Here is an 18,879-nt window from a genome sequence, read left to right on the forward strand (position 1 = left end):
TCTAAAAATTCAACCATGCTTATGTGGATTTCCAGGAGGTTAGGATGAGAGTAGGGGACAGTGTATTTGAAATGAAGATATTTTTCCAAGTCATGTCTAGAGGGAAAATTTGAACTCTTTTCCTCTCCCCAGTTCCTCACTCCTTTTACTCATACAGTTTGCCCTTCTTAGTGATATCTCTTGAATCCATCTTCTCCTTTCCCTCCCCATGCCCTCCCCATGCCCTGGCCTTGGACTACATTAGCCCAGAGCTGTACTTCTGCAGCCTCCTTGAGGTCGCCTTGAGGCTTGTAGGTGAGGTGAAATTTCTCCTCTGCTCTCTTAGGGTCTCCAGATAGGCCTAAGGATTAAACTGACATAAGACAGATTAACAGGAGGAAAGCATACAAATTTTGTTTAGTGATGTACATGGGAGCTTTTGTAAGAAAAATGAAGACCCCAAGGAGCAGTTAGGGTCCAAGCTTACAGTGTGGACAAAGAGCAGTCAGTTGTGAAAATGTGACAAGACAAAGGGTTTGGGGCCAGGGCAGTTGATGGTGGAGAAGTATCTAGAAGATCAGGGTTCGTTGAACCAGGTTTGTTTGTTCAGATTTCTCTTGACCTCAACTCTCCTCTCTGGTGATAGGAATGGCTTCCTTCCTCCTGGTACAGGGAGGGCACCTCTCCCATGGGAATTTTCTCTTCTGCTTCACAAGGAAAAAGGAAGATCAGAATGCCTCCCCTGTACATGCTGTTTTTCATGTGCCTTTAAATCAAAATATCAATATGCCAAAGTGGCCTATTTGGGGGTATCATGCTTGGAAGCCCTATAAGACCTAAGGTCTTTCCAACATATCCTTAACTCCACTGCTAGACCTAATCTCCCCCTCTCTCTCTCTCTTTTTCTTTTTTTCCCAAGATTTCTTCCCCTGCCCCTTTTTGAGGCATAATCTTTTCAAAACACTACTTTGATCTTGTTGTCTTCTCTTCTCAGACTTTCATTCCTCCTTAAGCTTTCACATTTCCAACAAGGCCTGACTGCTCTCATGAACAACCTCCAGATGCCCCTGGAGATCTTCCTGCTGAACGTCTTTATCCAGAGGTCCCACCACCATGATTGAAAGCCAGCGTGGCAAATGTTACCTGGTTCCCCAAGTCAAAGATTTCTGTTCAGGGTGCTGACTTCCATTCAGTCACTTGGGCTAACTATCTGGAAGTTACCAGTGGCTCTTTCCATGTCCTCGGCAGTACAGACAACTCATGGATCCTGTCTCCTCGTTGTGGGCCCCTTCTGCCCTTCCTTTGCTGAACCCTATGTTCAGTTCTTGTGGCTTTTTGCCCAGATGAGTAGAATGTGAAATATAATACATTAAGAACATAACAAGAAAATACAAGAAGGTGTACATTTTTATTTTAATAAGAGAGTAAGCGGGGCACCTGGGTGGCGTGGTTGGTGGGGTGTCCGACTCTTGGTTTCGGTTCAGGTCATGATCTCATGGTTGTAAGATTGAGCCCCACATCAGGCTCCACACTGAGCATGGAGTCTGCTTGAGTTTCTTTCTCCTTTTCCCTCTGCCCCTCCTCGCCTCACTCTCTCTCTCTCTGTCACTCAAATAAATAAATATCTTTTTTTTAAAAAGAAGAGGTAAGCTTTCCTAATATTTACTATAAGGATTGACACTGAGGCCCTCACTTGTCCTTATGCTATATGGTCACGCATCAAATAGATAACAGCCAGTATCCTGAGGGCATTTTAGAGGTTCCACTCTCAGTGGAATTGCTGTTTCCTTGCTAGGAGTGGTTTTCTAGGGCTTAATTTTGTAAAAGTAAGACTTTAAAAATAATATGTCATCACCAGAATGGCCAGCAAATATTTTGTACCACACAGGAGTTTTCTGGTTTTTTTCTTTGCAAAGTATTACGCATTCTTTTTTCTCTTAAATGATGGTGTCCAGGTTGGGATCCTGGGAAGGAAATCCTGAGACACAGCCTGTAGGATGATTATGAAGGCCGTGCCCTTGGTTTCAACCAGAGTAGAAGGCAGAAAAAGAAGGAGGCAGGAGACATCAGAGGGAGAAGTCGAGCTGCATTGCAGGCCAGTGACCCTGGGGCTGACCTCATGGGAGCTCTGGAGCCAGAATGGCCCTTCCAAGTTGTCTTGAGTTGTACTCAGATGGACATATCTTTGTGTTCCTGTGTGGATCAGTCCCTGGATGTGGCCACCCCAGGAAGGGTGTGGGAGAGGCAATCCCTGAAGTGAATGGTAGATCAGCAACCCCTATAGCTGGAACCACTGGGTGACACTGGGAGGTGGGTGAATATGGATAGTAGATCAGTGTCCATCCCAGAAGCCAACTATACAAAGTTTGCTGGTCTTTTCTGCAATGAAATGATAGAGTGGCTCTCTATGGCAAGTACGTAGCTGACAGTTTGGGAAAATAACCACATTTAATCTGTTACCTCAGGATAAAGAGGATATCTTAATAAAGGAGAAAGTAATTACTTTTAAAAGAAATGCACGCTATGGAGAGGATATTTTGAAAACATGTCCACCGTTATATGACTTAATTGTCCAAAACTACACAGTTGTGTCACACACAAACTTGAAACCAGAATTTTTTCACTTGTCCAAAACTTTCCAAACAAAGAGTCCTCATGGATTTTTAACTTATTTGTAAAAATGATAAAAATGCAACATCTTCCAATGAATGTTCAAGAACAACGAACATAGGAAAGATGGAAATTTGCTAAATGAATATTTATGAAAATCCCTGTATACTACGTGGATGGGATTGATAAACATGTATCACAATTCAGAAAGTCAGGCAGAGATGCTCTGCTTTCATTTGGATATCCGGATCTTTTGGAGTCATCTTTTACAATTATGACAAACATTAAAATTAATTGTAAGATAAAGTGAATTTAGATCATAGAGCTGCTGCATCTCAAAGCATTAACCATTTTCAAAAGATTTTTTATAGCAGTGAGGACTATTTGGTGATTATTAATGGGTTGAATTGTGTCCCACAAAGAGATAATTTGAAATCCTCACCTCCAGTACCTCACAATGATTTTATTTGGAAATAGGGTTGTTGAAGATAAACTTCAGTTAAATTAATGACGAGTCCCTACCAGAGAAGACAAAGGCAAGAGGGAAAACAGCCCTGTGAAGAGTTGGCAGAGATTAGATTTATGCTGCCTGAAGCTAATGCATGTCGGGGCTGGAAGAGGCAAGGAAGGATTCTCCTCTGGAGGCTTCTGAGGGGGCCTGGCTCAACCAACGTGTTGATTTGGCACTTCTGACCTCCAGAACTGTGAGAGACTACTGTTCTGTCATTTTAAACTACCCAGTTTGTGGTACTATGTTACGTCGGCCCTAGTAAACGAAACTGTGATATTAAAATGTTTTCTAACCATTAGACATAAAATGTTAAAAACTTAAATATTTTGTTTTGTCTCTCTCATCTTTGGAAGCAAATACACATGTGTTAAAGGGGAGCTAATTTTTTTTTTTTTTTTAAACTAAGAATGGCAAGCAATAAAAGGAGGAAAAAAGCTTGAGTATGTGCTGGAAGTTGTGTTTGAAAAGTTATTTGTAAAAATAATTTGAGTCCAAGAATGTTGAGTTTCTTAATTTGTTTCTGCCAGGCCTTGGGGATTTCCTTAATCCCATTTCAGGATTTGAACTTTTCTGGGTCAGCCCAGATCAGGCAAAGCTGATCCAGGCTGCCTGTTTATTTTTGGTTTTCCCCTTACTCCTATAGTGTGACTCTCTGGTGTCTCAGCCCCATGGGCCTGATAGTCTTCCAGGGCCCTGAGCCCAGGACTCCAGCTTTGCCCACCCAGGGTGGTGGCTAGAGCTACTCAGCATTCTCTTCAGGACCTCTGGATGCACCTCTGGGTAAAGGAGCCCCTACATGCTAGCGCTTGATTCTGGATTTCCAAGTCTGTCTCTTCTCCGATCTTGGACCGGTTATTCTTCATTATCTTATTAGTTCTTTTGACATTTAGAGTTTTTCTCAATACAGATTTTTAAGTTGTATTCTGCCAGAGGGTTGGCCCTATTTATCTCATCTATAATTACCAAAAGCACAATCAAAGAGAGTTTAGAGACTCCTAGATTATGCCAATGATCTCTTAACATCTTCAATCCCCTTCCCCCCAATCTCTCCTCCCCTCTGCTGCCAGATCCATGTTTTTAAAAAGATTTATTTATTTATTTGAGAGAGAGAGAGAGCGAGCAAGAGAGCAAGTGGGGGAGGGGCAGAGGGAGAGAATCTTCAAATCGACTCCCTATTGAGCACGGAGCTGACCAGAGATCATGACCTGAGGTGAAACCAAGAGTCAGATGCTTAACCGACTGAACCACCCAGGCGCCCCCAGATCAATTTTTTTAAAACATTTCCGGTATTTCCCTGTTCCAAAAAAAAAAAAAAAGAAAGTCCCCAATGACTTACTGAGTTGTGACTCTGTACTATGTCAATTTAGCTAAGCTGGGATTTCCCAGAATTTCCTTTCTGGTGTGGTTCTGGGTCAGTGTTGGCCAACAGAGACATTTTGGATGCTATTTGGGAGGTAGAAATGAAACAGCTGCCAATTTTTAAAAAATGTTTTAATGGCTGGCCGGAGGTGCCAGGCACATTGGCTCTGACCTGCCGCTAACCCTCCTATTGTCATGGAGAAACATCCAACCAGAGTTCCTCGACTGCTGAGCTGAATGGTGTTGTCCCCTCCCCCCCCTCAAATTCAAGTCCACCTGGAATCTCAGAATGGGACCTTATTTGGAAATAGGGTCTTTGCAAATGTAATCAGTTATATTAAGATGAGGCTCTTCTAGATCAGGCCATACATCCAATGACTAGTGTCCTTATAAGAAAGCCATCTGAAGACACACGGGAGAGAGAGAAACATAGGAAGAAAGCCTTGTTAAAGACGGGCAGAGACTGCAGTGATGCAGGTACAAGGCTGGGGAAAGCCCAGGATGGCCAGCCACCCCCCGGAAGCGAGGGAGGATTCTCCCCTAGAGCCTTCAGAGGGAGTGTGGCCCTGCCAGCGCCTTGGTTTCAGACTTCCAGCCTCCAGAACTGTGAGAGAATACATTTCTGAGGGTTTAAGCCACCCAGTTTGTGCTACTTTGTCCTGGCAGCCCCTGGACACTAAGACACTCCAGCTCCTGGCAAATCTCCTCTTCTCTCCTCTCCAACTCCGGGACTGAGAGTGTGTCTGGCTCCATAATGAGGGGCACCAGCTTCTCTTTACCATAACTGTGGCATTGAGGATGGAGGCAGGGAGAGGCAGATGTGAGTTCTAGTTAGTCTTTCTGGGTAACAGTTGTGCTCATTGGTCCTAGTTTGCCCTTTGCCCTCTTTCCCATCCAACTTTGCTTCTCATCTGTCAGTATAGTGATTGTAGGATCAACACTAGACACGGGGGCAACTGCCTGCATAGACGGTCCACTACTCACCTCACTCAACTGCCTTTAATTCTTAGAGTAATTCCCTTATTCCATACCGCACATGGTGGTTCTGCTTCTCTGGTGAAACTCTAACAGACTGTTTTCCAAATTAAGTAAAAATGAATTGAATGAAACCAATTCTGTAATCCAGTTCCTTCCATTATATTAGAATACATTAGGTTATTAAAATTAATAGCTAACATTTATTGAAGACCTCCTAAGTGCAGGGTACTATGCTAAGCAAGCTCTTTATAGTATCTCACTAACTTCTCAAAACAACCCTCCAAAGAAGGGACTGTTATTATGCCTATTTTATAAATGTTTACAAATGTGGTAGTGGTTTGAACTTTTAGAGAGTGGAACTAATTCAACCAAGTCAGGTTTCATATCCAGAGTTTAATTATAGAACAGGAGTTCTCAACTACCATATTATACCTCCACTCCAAGTTCATTAGAACTGAAAGGAATTGTATATTTTCCATGGAATCTTAAGGACCCTGACCCTCCCCCATATATACTCACAAAATGCATTTTAACGACTTCAAGACTTTGCTCATGTCTTTTCCCGTATCTTCCCCTTTTCCTAAGAACTTGCCCAGTGTCATCCTCAATCTTGTGGTCCAATGGAAACAAAATTTTCTTTTAAATCAGACTGACCTCGGTTTGAATGTCAGCTCTACCCATTACCTCCTCCCAAATTTTTAGATTCCCTGAGCCTTGATCTCATCTGTAAAATTTCTGTTACAGCTACAATAATACTCAATATAGTCACTTACATACATGTCTGCCTTCTTCTGCTAGATGCTAGGTCTTCAGCTTTTTAAAAACTATGACCTACAGTAAGAATATATTTTGCATTGTAATTCAATTCACACACACACACCCATATACATAGATAACTAAAACAAGTTTCATGAGTAGTGCTTGCCCTTAGTACTTGTAAAACACAGTGGTATCTTCTGTTCTATTCTATTTTATTCTATTTTTTAAGGTACTGATCATGATTCAGTTGATTTTTTGAAGCTCAGAAGGGTCAGTGTTGAAAAAGGCTGAGCCAGTTTGAGTTCTTTTATGTAAGGGAGCATATTTGATCTATTTTGTATTGGTCCTGGCTAGCACAGTGCCTAGTACAAAGTAGTATTTGCTAAACACTTACCTTAGGACTGGGTTTTCCTTGAGGGCAGGCATCTTATCTTAGTTACTTTGTATCCATCCCACATTTAGCATAATTCTTCCCACAACACTTAGAGATCAAATGAGTAAAATCCAGGCCTATTGCCAGGCTTTAGAGATAAAGTATTTGGACCACTCAATATCTGACTAGCACCTACTATGTGTTACTACATAAATGCTGAATGCATGACTCTTCCCTTAATTATCTTAAAAGCAGTCTGGGATTGCTAAAAGGGAACCATGAATCATGTTGCCAAATTGAGAAATTAAAGAAAAGAATAAGACATATGGAGGCCAAATGTCATCTTTATTAATAATAAAGACTAGGTCAGAGAACATATAATAATGTGAGAGCCAGTCAGGCCTACTAATTAAACCCTAAGTTGAGGCAATGCTGAACTAGGGGGGACCTCCCTACGCTGAAAGCCTACACAGACAAGAGGCTTAAGGCAGCTCACACCCAAGAGGAATGTGGGAGGAGACAAGCTCAGCAAACCCACTTTATTTTTCCTAAATGCACTAATTAGGTAAGTCACTCCTCCCCAGACCAAGGACACAGGGAATAAAGGAGCACAGAGAGACTAGACATATTATTACCAATTGAGTTTCCTCCCTTATGGAACGAAAGAGCAGGGGAGGAGTAAGTGTTCTCCTCTAAGAATCAGAATATGTATGTGTGTGTGTGTGTATGTATATGAAATATATATATGAAATATACATATGAAATATTAAATAATAGGGGCACCTGGGTGGCTCAGCTGGTTAAGTGACTGCCTTCGGCTCAGGTCATGACCCTGGAGTCCTGGGATCAAGTCCTGCATTGGGCTCCCTGCTCAGCAGGGAGTCTGCTTCTCCCTCTGACCCTCCCCCCTCTCATGTGCTCTCTCTCTCTCTCTCAAATAAATAAATAAAATCTTTAAAAATATATATATATGCATGAAATACTAAATAACAACATAAAACAATTCAAGGAATATTATAAGATAGGTGCCTAATTAATTTATAAATATAGTTTGCACTAGTGCTTCTCAATGCTGACTGTTCATCAAAACCTAGAGGGTATTAAACAGTTACAGACCCTCTATATCCCCCTGCCCTCCTTTCATATGCCTGGCATGAAACCTGAGAATCTGCTTTTAAAGCTTCCCATGTACAGGTAAGACTGAGAACCACTGGCTTAGAGGAGCTGGACAGACCAGTGAAGAAGAAATCAGGAGGTCTTACTGAGGAGGAAATTAGACAGACATTGAAAGATAAGTAGGCTTGAGGTCAGAAAGGAGGGGGGTAGAGCATTTTATACAGGGATGAGAACAGTAAGTAGACTCCAGAAATTACCATAGCTCAAGAGTAACTTCAAAACCTTATCCTTGAATATCCTTACAGAATTTATCCTTGGAAACATGATCTGTGCTAATATAGCAAATGATGAGACATAAGGCAGCATGGTTCAGTGGAAAAGCCCTTGGACTTTTGAGAGCTAAAAGACTTTGGTTCTTGGTTGTGGGACTTCACCACAGTCACTACATCCTTCACCTGGACTGCTAAAGATCGTTTGTAAAGAGAGAAGTTCATAAAGCATTCTAGGGAGATGGTTGCATCATCTTCCCCGTTTCAAGATAGGGCACAGCCATTCACCTAGAAGCTCAGGCTACAAACCTGGGAGTCATTTTTGATTTCTTTTCCTCACCTGTTTTCACATCTAGTCTATCAGCTAATCCTGATATGATTCTCCTTCCAGAACATATCCTAAATCTTTCCACTTGTCACTACTCCATTGATTACTACCCGAATCCAATATACCTTTTCTTTTCTTTTTTTCCGAGATTACCCCAGAGTTTTGGATTCAGTAGGTCTGGGGTAGGTCCTGAGAACTTGCATTTCCAACAAGTTCCCAGGTGATCCTAATGCTGCTGGTCCAGAGACCATTCAACGAGAACCACTGCTTTAGCAGTGGTTAACCATGGGTGCACATTAGAATCATTTGGGAGCTTTTAAAAAGTACTGTGCTTGGGATTACTTCTAGAGATTCTGAGTCATTTCGTCTGGCCATTTGTAATTTTTAAATCTCCCTAGTGATTCGAAATGTTGAGAAATACTACCAAGGCATAGCGGAATGGCTATTTGTTTGCTCCTTGTGCCTTTTGTTCTAGCTGCTCCTGTTCCCTGGGACACTCTTTCTCTAGGTATTTCCATGGCTGTATCCTTCAGGTCTCAGATTAAATGTCACTTAGTCAGATAGGCCTTCTCTGATCCCCCCCCAATCTAAAATAACACCCCTATCTTTATCATGCTCTCCTGCTTGTTTTCATTATAGGAATTAGCGGTTGGAGATTTCCCTATTTATGCTTATCGTATCTTCCGATATAAGCACCTTGAGCATAAACACCTTTGTCTCATTCACTGCTGTATCCCCAGCTTTTAGAATAGTGTCTGCCATCTATTATATATTCAATACATGGGAATGGAAGGGAAGATAAAAAACTTTAAAATAAATTCGTCCAGTTCTTGTGTTATTTTCAACTATTCAATTGAGCTTTAATAAAATGTGTTTTATTTATGCAAAATAATTTTTTTGATTTTTGATAGATTTTTTTTGATCAACAAATCATAATTGCACTGGATTCATTCTCTTAATAGGAGCCCTGTATTAAATCTTCTGCAAAGTCATTATCCCTTAATGTATTTTCATATGCAGTATTTGCTCATAATACTGTGCTTAGGGAATAAAATTGACGGTGGGGCAGCTGGGTTATGGCCAAGATATATTTGTTAAATCAAGAGATTTCTGCTCAGATTTTGTTGGCTTGTTTTTGGAGACAGAGAACAGAGGAAAGGAATTTGTAGAAGAGAAAGGTATTGCAGGGCGCAACAGAGTCACAGGAGAACGGGAAGGCTATTTATGGTACCTTCTAAAAGTGGGCTACATACACATTTATCCTCTCTTCTGGGGGCACATCTTTAACGAATGAATCGAATCTGGCAGAATTGAAGAGTTTTGATTGCAGGTAGAGATAGAGTACTTGAGATTATTAAAATTGTCTTGTTTCACAGTGATTTGTTCAAGCCAGTGCGGCAAAATCTTCAGCTTTGGGTCATGTGTCGCTTGGTTTCAAGAAGTCCCTGAATTAAATTTACAAGTCGGGTGAATTAAGGGCTAAGCAGATGTACTTAAGTCCTTCGCGGACCATTTCTTAAATACATTACTCACGAAAACACAGACCAACATCTGTTACAGGAGGAAAAGGGAGATTTCGTGCCTCTGGCTCGCCTGTTTGGCACGGACGTGAGCATTTCCTCAAAATCCCAAGTACCTAATGTGTACCCCCAGCAATAGGGCTAGGTTCACATGCAACCAGTTTTCCAGGCAGCTGCCCTCCCTTTCTTCCCTCTTCGTGCTTCGTCGATCGTGGAACAAAACGATTTCATGTGTGGGATAATGGTTGCCATCACTCTGGCGCTTTCGCACAATGCAGCACAGGCAGCCAACTACGCGGGTTCAGAGAACACCAACCCGCGGTCGGTAGACAGAGGTTGTGGCTCCAGAAACACCAAAAGCAGAGGGAGGGCGAAGCAAAGCGACCAAGTTGGCGGTGCATTGTGGGAATTGTAGTCCCTGCAGGGCAGCCTTCAAAGGCCTTCACTGGGCTCTGCACTCCATCTCCCAGCCGGACCCGCGCCGCGGAGGCGGAGAGCGGTGGGCGTGCTCGGTGCTGAGTTTCTACTGGGGGAGGGGACTGGGGTCGAGAAGCTGCTGTGGTCGCTGCCGGGAGACGTTAGCCGCTGTTCCTGCGGGCCGAGGGACCCCCCCCCGGACATCCCACCCCCATCCCCCCGGGCGGACGGCGACGAGGGCCGTGTGGCCGCCGCGCGTCCCTGTGCTCGCCCTCTCTCCTGTCCACGGGCGCGCGGCGTCCGCCATGGAAGCACATCCGGCTGTCGCCGGGGTCTCAGGGCGCCGCGTCCCCGGCTCCCCGGAGCGATGAGGGGGTAGGGGCGCCCTGCGTCGCGCCTTGCCGCGCGCTCCGCGGGCCCGGGAGCGAAGAAGGGTCCGCCGGGCGGGCCGGCCGCGGTGCACGCCCCCGCACCGCCCCGCTCCGCCCCCGGGGGGCGCTGCCGAGGGGCGCCCGCCGCTCTTGTCGCCTCGGCGCTCCGCCGCCCCCGGCGCCCGCCGCTGAAGCCCAGCACGCGCCACCGGCCCGCCCGCGCCCGCCGCTCCGCAGCCAGGCGCCGACCGCCGTCCTCCCCCCAAGATGTGGCACAACGTCGGGCTGACCCTGCTGGTGTTCGTGGCCACGCTGCTGATCGTGCTGCTGCTGATGGTGTGCGGTGAGTGGGGCATCCGCCGCGGGGCAGTTCCACACGGGAGTGCACACGCCGGCGCGACTCGGGGTGCTCACTTGTTTTGTCTGTGTGTGTGTGTTTTTTTTTTTAAATGGCGTGGATGGACAAGTGTCTTAAAATCATCTGCTGTCCACCTAGCTCTAAGGACTGAGTCAGGGGAGACGTGCCCCTGCCCCAGGAGAGGCCCGCCGGCATCCTGGAGAGGGAAGGAGCAGGATCCAGGGCTGGGCATCCTGACTCGGGGGTAAACCAGATACTGCTTCACGCGCACCGTCTGCTCTTGATTGCCATTCTTAACCACTCTCTGCCCAGATTTTAACCTTGGCCTGTATTCGAAGGTGAAGTGATTGGTTACCCTTTTCCTTTTTCAGAGGTTCTGACGCTAATGATAACGAGAGGTTTCCCTACCTTCATTTAATCAGGAGTAGGGACAGAGTTGGGTATGAAGCACTCAGGAAATTGTTTACTTCGAGTTCAGGCTTAAACTGAATTCCAGACAGAAATGTTGAGGCTAGGCAGAACTTAAAAAACACCGGCTATATTAAACTTCCAGGGTCAGGTAACCTAACTTTCAGTTTTGTAATAATGGTGCTATTTTGTTTGCTGTGATGTTTTTTCTTTCTCGGGATGGGAGGATGTAAAACTTCCTTCTCAGGGTAATAGTAGCCCAATTTGAGATCTTCTTGATCTCTTTATATACAGTAACTGATAACCACAGGTCCCTTAGCAAAGTGGCTGAGCGATTGTGAAAATTTGGGAGGTATTGAGAACCAGGTGTCAGTGAGTTTCATTTTTCATAATTCCAATCTATTGAAGGATGGTTCAGGTCGATGCAGTAATTTGTCAGAAATAAAAATAAATGCTATAGGTCTTATTCATTTCATGGTTAATGTACTAACTGCTCAGTATCAGCTGTGTTTGGAGAAGATGGTGTGCACTTTTGCAAACGTATATATTTGTATTTGTGTTTACATTTGTATTTTATTGTATGTATTTGTATTTACATACTTGTATGTATATTTTTAATTTTCTTGCCATAGGAAGGAACCAGAGTTAACAGCCTTTCTTTTCTGGTAACAAAACAATTGAAAAGCCTTTCTCCATTTCCTGCTTGTGATGGCAGGATTTGGGGCCAATTGTAGATACATTAGATTCTGGAAGTAAGGAAAACCAGATCTGTGTGATTTGTTTGCGTGCGAGGAAAGAGGAAAGCGTATGCTTTCTTTCTAATCCCAAGATGCGAGCTGCTTGGAGGTGGGGATGTGTGTGGCACGTAGACCCTACAAAACCTTGCATAGAATATTTGCCAAACTTGCCTTTGGGGCATCAAAATTCCCCATTGCTACTTATATCTTACTTGTTCTCTCATCGCCCAATAGCTAGTTAACTTTGATTTTACTCGTTTTTCTAAAAATGTCTTGCCTTTGGTTTCAGAAAATATTTTGGCATGAGAGGTGAGGTATGGTAAGTAAAAGAACATCTTATTTTGATTGGAATGGTCCAGAACTAATAGCTTTATGAAGAAAGTAATTCAAGCACTGTTTTGTTGGGAGAGCTCATGATGGAGTAGTTTCATGTTTTGAGTAGGGTGGGCCTGGGGCTTGGGGAGAGAAGGGAAGGATCCAGCTAGACTTGAGACTGGAGAATCTCGGGCATTGTATTAGTTTGCAAGGATGCTGTAACAAAATACCACAGACATTAAACAACAGAAATGTATGTCTCCACAGTTCTGGAGGCTAGAAGTCTAAGAGCAAGGTGTCAGCAAGGTTGATTTCTTCTGAGGTCCCTCTCCTGGGCTTGAAGATGGCTGTCCTCTCCCTGGGTCCTCATCTGGTCTTCCTCTATGTGTGCCTGTGCCCTAATGTTTTCTAAAAAGAGTGCCAGTCATATTGGATTAGGGCCTAACCCTTATGAATTCTTACAACCTTAATTAACTCTGAAAGGACCTATCCAAATACAGTCAAATTGGAGATTAGAAACCTGTGACATGAGTCTGCCCTGAGAAACTCATCACCTACTTTATTGTAGAACTGACTGGCTCTTTAACACAGTGAATGCCGACTTTGAAATTTCAGGTTCCTCGGGAGATTTTCTTTCTCTTGTGTGTATTGGTTGTGTGTACTTTCTTGCCTCTCATCCATGCTACAGTGTTTTCCACTTTAACCATTCACTGAAGTGGCCCTTGTCAAGGTCAGTAACAAATGGCCTCCATATTACCAAGTCCATGGTCACTTAGTCTTAATTGTATTTAACCTCTCATACTCATTCTATACAGGTAAGCATTCCTTTTATGAAGTATTTCTCTTAGCTTTTGTACACTGTATTTTCAGTGTCCTTCCTACCATAGTGCCTAATTGTTTATCTTTTCCTGGCTTCTCATCCCTTAGAATTTATTTATTTCAAAAAATTTTATTTACTTATTTGAGACAGAGGGAGAGAGGGAGAAAGTGTGAGGGGAGGGGCAGATGGAGAGGGAGAGAAGCAGACTCCACTGAGCATGGAGCCCAACATGGGGCTGGATCCCATGACCCTGAGATGATGACCTGAGCCAAAACCAAGAGTCAGACCCTTAACCGACTGAGCCACCCAGGCACCCCCCACTAGAGTTTCCTATTAAATGTTTTTGGATCACAGTCTTTGATAGGAAATACATTTTACATTATTCCCAGTACATTCAAAGTATATAAATTACATACATCAGTTTATTTATACATCTATCTGTCCTCTTTCTGTCTCTGAAATAAAAATTTTATGGACTAGTACTTGTCCTTACTCCATGAGATACAGTTATTTTCTGTATTTCTATGACATATTATAGTACAAATGTATATTTCTATTCCCTTTCCTTCTGTTCTCTCTGCATGGTATCTTATCCAGCCATAGAGATTTAAATATTAACTGTAACTAATGACTCAAATTGACATCTCTAGCTCTCAACTTTTCTCCTGCACTCCAGGCTCATGAATCAACCATTTTTTCTTGATAGCCCCACTTGGAGATCTAAAAAGCATCTCAAACTTAATATACCTAAAATAGAACTCTTGATATCTGTCACCTGTTTTCCCCCCTGCCCCCTTCCTGTCTCAGATGTTACCAGCAGCCAAGGATGTGGGTGTCATCTTTGGTTTTGTCCTTTCCTTTCGTCCCATCCCACTTCCCTTACAAATACCAGCTCTATCTGGAAGTGACTTCAGTTTTATGTCTTTTAAGAAATCTGAAATACATTCTCTACGTCTGTGATCACCACCACCGTCCTCATCTTTGGCTTGCATTGGTTTCTTAACTAGTATCTTTTGACCCCCTCTTTTCTTTCTTTTTTTCCCAATTAAATAACATTTTATTTATTTATTTTTTTCTTCCAAGTTTTTATTTAAATTCCAGTTAGTAAAGATGCAGTGTAATATTAGCTTCAGGTTTAGGATTTGGTGATTTAGTAATTACATACAATATCCAGTGCTGACCCCCTCTTTTCTTTATGATGAAGGAGCAGAAGGCTAGCTGAAGATAAAGCATAAGCTGACACCCTGCAACCTCCCCGCCCCCCCCCACTCCTGGGTGGGATAAGTGTGACATTCTTTCAGGAAGCTCCCAATGATCTTAATGTTAATACCTTGCTAGAGGGGAAAACAAGCTTAACCTGACAGTGGCAAGGCCTTTGGTATCCTGTAGGTCCTCTTTAGCATATGAAAGTTCTTTGAAAACCTTTTTCCTTACCTCCCCCAACCCTATAGATTACCCCAGTGCAGCTCTTTCTGCCCTCAGGCCCTGTCCCTGGACTTTAATAAAACCACCTTTTTGCACCAGTGACGTCTCAAGAATTCTTTCTTGGCTGGCGGCTCCGGCCCTCACCCCCCTGAACCTCACCTGTATTCCAAAACCACATCATTTATAATCCACTCTTGTATTAAGACCATGTTTTCTCAAATGTTTTTAACAAAAGAAAGTTGCAAAAGTTGATAGTACTAAAGGCATAAAGTAGTTCCCTTCAGCCCTCGGTTCCACTGTTTCCCCTAGTTATTTACTTCCATATTCGTAAATAATTTATTCATAGCTAGTTATTGGTTTTGCAACTTTAGACATTCTTTGTTAACCATGGTGGAGTCCCCAGTTCTTTACTTGCATGTCATTAGTAATGACAACTTTTGATTCATTTGAGAGTCAAGATTTATATTTTACTTTTTTTTTTTAACCAGGGCGGGGTGGGGGGGGGCGGCCGGCAGAGGGAAAGAGAGAATCTTAAGCAGGTTCCATGCTCAGCGCGGAGCCCATCTGAGGCTCCATCTCATAACCCTCAGATCATGACCTGAGCTGAAATTGTGAGTTGGACCGCTTAACTGACTGTTACCACCAGGCGCCCCGGGATTTAATATTTTAACCGTGTAAATAGTTCCTGCTGGTCAAATAGTGTAACATGGCTACACTTACTTTCTTACGTGGTTCTTCATTTCTCTTTAACAGTTGCCTTTTTAATTTACCTAGTATTACTTTTTTGTATGTGCCCGTTGTTATCCCCTGGCCCCACTTTCCCACCCAATCCCAGAGCTCTCCTTCCTGCTTGGCCTGCCGTTCACTTTTCTCTGCTGTAGACCCTGTTTCTGGATCTCATGTCATCATCTTGCTCAGTTTATAATCTTGTATTGCAGGAGCACATTTTCTGGTAGCTTTCTGAGGGAGAATGCATGAAAGATAATTTTTTGAGCTAATGCCTGCCTGAAAATGTCTTTCACTGATGTCAAAATGTTTTTTATTGATGTCAGAGTTTCTAGAAAAATCTACCCTTATACTTGATTGATAATTTGTTCAAGTGATAGGTAATTTTCATCCAGAATTTAAAAATGATAACTTCACTGTAGTCTGGCTTCCTAGGCCTGATTTTAAGAAATCTAATGCCTTCTGTTTCTTTGTACTTATAAGTAACTTGATTTCTCTTTCTAGATGCTTTCTGGTAGTTTTTTCTATTATTGTTATTCTGAAATGTCTTAATGGTATGCCTTGGTATATTTCTCTTCCTTCTGTTTTCCTGGGCCCTTTCAATTAAAAAAAACTACTGTTAGTTGGATGTTGGACCTCATGGGCTGATTTTCCTGGTATTACCTGTTTATCTCCTATTTTCTGTCATTTCTCCTCTCCCTTCTGGCATATGTTTTGGGTTTTATCTTCTCTCATGTTTTTAATTTCAGAACTTTCTTGTTTTCTGATTGCTTTGCCAGCATCTGTTTTACATTATGTAATATGTTATCTCTATAAGCATATTAGTTATACAGTTGACCCTTCAACAACATGGGGGTTGGGACCCCAACCCCTGCACAGTTGAAAATCTGTGGGTAACTTTTGACTCCTTAAAAACTTAACTACTAATAGTCTCCTGTTGACTGGAAGCCTTATTGAGAACATAGTTAACACATATCTTGTATATTGTCATACACTGTATTCTTGCAATAAAGTGGAAAAGAAAATGTTATTAAGAAAGTCATAAGAGAAAATATATTTATAGTACTGTACTATATTTATTAAAAAATTCTGTCTATAAATGGACCCACACAGTTCAAACCTGTGTTGTTTAATAAGGGTCAGCTGTAGTTTTTAGTAAGGTGTTTTTCTTCTCCCTGCGCAGTTGCCTTTGTTTCTTCCATGTATTTTTTTATGGTTTGCTTTGGACTCTTTGTGATTGAAGATTTTTACAAATGGCCAGTGCTCTGTTCTGTATTCATATTTAAGGGTGAGGAAGTAAAAGATGGTAATAAATTCTCAGTGTCAGTTCTGGGCAACAAGTTGGCCACTTCCCTGGGAGAAACCCCAATGGTTAGTATCTGGAGATCTCTTCTCTGGGCATTCCATCTTTTCAGAGGAGAATCCTCTCATTTTCTGCTTGGGTGTTATAAGCTTGGCTGCCTGCATGACAGTTTTGTAAATAGACTTTCATCCCATCCTTTTTTCTTCCTTCCTCAGTCCTTCCTTCTTCCCGCCCCAAGTCCGGATCTTTTCCATAGTTCTAGATTGAATTTTGGCTCCAGTTGCTATCCCTTTTTCCTGCCATCCAGATTTTTGTTTCCTTTGTACTGCTAGATCATTTACCACTCTTTTAAAAATGTCACTTCTTGCTTAAAACCCATCCTCCAGTGGCTTCCCATTTCCCTTGAAATACAATGGGATCTGAGTGATATAGCCCCTCCTGCATCTCCACTCATCTCTCCATTTTCCTCCCCACTACTCTCATCGTTCCACCAGCAGGCCAGCCTTGTACTCTCCCCAGGGCCTTTGCCCTCAGTCTTCCTCTGGCTGTTCACATGACTAGTTCTTCTTCAGTCAGGTTTCAATCAACTGCTGTGTCCACCTAGGGTAACTCATCCAGTTACTCTTTATCTCACTGACCCTTCGTTTTCTGAGCACTTAGGCCTTTCTGAAATGAGCTATTTTATGTGGTTTTTTTCCCCCCCATTAGAGTATAAGCTCCATGAAGACAGGGACCTTGTTTGGCTAGTTCACGGCTCTATCCTTGGATTTTAGAGTAGCGCCTGACGTATAGTAGGCCCTCATATTTGAAGAATGAAGAAAGATTCCTGAATACAAATTATTCAATTCCCATTACAAATTACAAATGAGTCTTAAGTGTGGTACAAACCAAGGTTGTCTCAAGATGGATAACTCTTCTATTACTCAAAATACGCTCAACAAAGTCTCATATTCAGGTGCTGTGGCAGTGCTCATGGCTGTCCAAAAATTAACAAAGCATAATCCATGTTCTTGAGGACCTTATACTCCAATACGGAAGACACTCATACAAGGTAACTTTAGTAAAACCTACGCTTCCAAGCTCCAGTTTCACATACATGACTCTACTCCTTTTTCTTGTTTCATAGAGCTCAGAATCTTTACCTAAAACAACTCCTTGTTTTTAGTTTGTGCACAAAATCCTGGGCATTATTTTACCGTCTTATTCATTCCCAGTTATTGGGCCATATATCATATACCCATTGATACCCCAAAGATTTGAGCATCTCTTATAAGCATGGTTCTGAGATACAAAGATAAGGAAAACCTGGTTCTACCACTAAATCACAAATCCTGGAAGAGGATACAAATTAATCATTACTTCCAACAACAAATTTGTAAGAATCTAAGAAAAGGACTACTAATGTAGGTATACTGTATTTTATGTGAAATTCATCAAGTTGGGTGTGTGTATTCATTCCCTGGTAATTACCTTTCCTTTTTTTTATATATGAATTTCCATCATTTTATTTATTTATTTTTTATTTTTTTTAATATTTTATTTATTTATTTGACAGAGAGAGAGACAGAGAGAGAGGGAACACAAGCAGGGGGAGTGGGAGAGGGAGAAGCAGGCTTCCCGTGGAGCAGGGAGCCCGATGCGGGGCTCGATCCCAGGACCCTGGGATCATGACCTGAGCCGAAGGCAGACGCTTAACCAACTGAGCCACCCAGGTGCCCCCATTTTATTTTGTTTTTATTTAAATTCAATTAATTAACATACAATGTATTATTAGTTTCAGAGGTAGAGGTCAGTGACTCATCACTCTCTATAATACCCAGTGCTCATTACATCATGTGACCTCCTTAATATTCCATCACCCAGTTATCCCATCCCCCCACCCCCTTCCAGCAACCCTCAGTTTGTTTTCTATGATTAAGAGTCACTTATGTTTTGTCTCCCTCCCTGATTTCATCTTTTTTTATTTTTCCCTCCCTTCCCCTATGATCCTGTTTTGTTTCTTACATTCCACATAGGAGTGAGATCATATAATTGTCTTTCTCTGATTGACTCATTTCGCTTAGCATAATACCCTCTAGTTCTATCCACATTGTTGCAAATGGCAGAATTTCTTTTTTTTTTTTTTTTTGATGGCTGAGTAGTATTCCATTGTGTATACACACACACACACTACATCTTCTTTATCTATTTATCTGTT

The 18,879-nt window shown here is 42.4% G+C and overlaps 1 protein-coding gene across 3 annotated transcripts in view; it reads left to right on the plus strand.

Annotated features, from left to right (window-relative positions):
• The first annotated feature begins 10,779 nt into the window (after window positions 1-10,779).
• The window catches only part of SMIM13 (small integral membrane protein 13), a 209,614-nt gene continuing 201,514 nt past the window's right edge, over window positions 10,780-18,879 (plus strand). For 2 of the 3 annotated variants that reach the window (XM_032424874.1, XM_032424873.1), the window contains exon 1: window positions 10,780-10,933. In XM_032424874.1, coding sequence (XP_032280765.1) covers window positions 10,858-10,933 — 76 coding nt within the window. In that variant the 5' untranslated portion in view covers window positions 10,780-10,857. The remainder of the gene's footprint in view (window positions 10,934-18,879) is intronic. The other variant, XR_004301861.1, reaches the window with a different exon arrangement.

The sequence above is a fragment of the Phoca vitulina genome, unplaced genomic scaffold (genome assembly GCF_004348235.1).
Source record: "Phoca vitulina isolate PV1807 unplaced genomic scaffold, GSC_HSeal_1.0 scaffold31, whole genome shotgun sequence".
Classification (NCBI taxonomy): domain Eukaryota; kingdom Metazoa; phylum Chordata; class Mammalia; order Carnivora; family Phocidae; genus Phoca; species Phoca vitulina.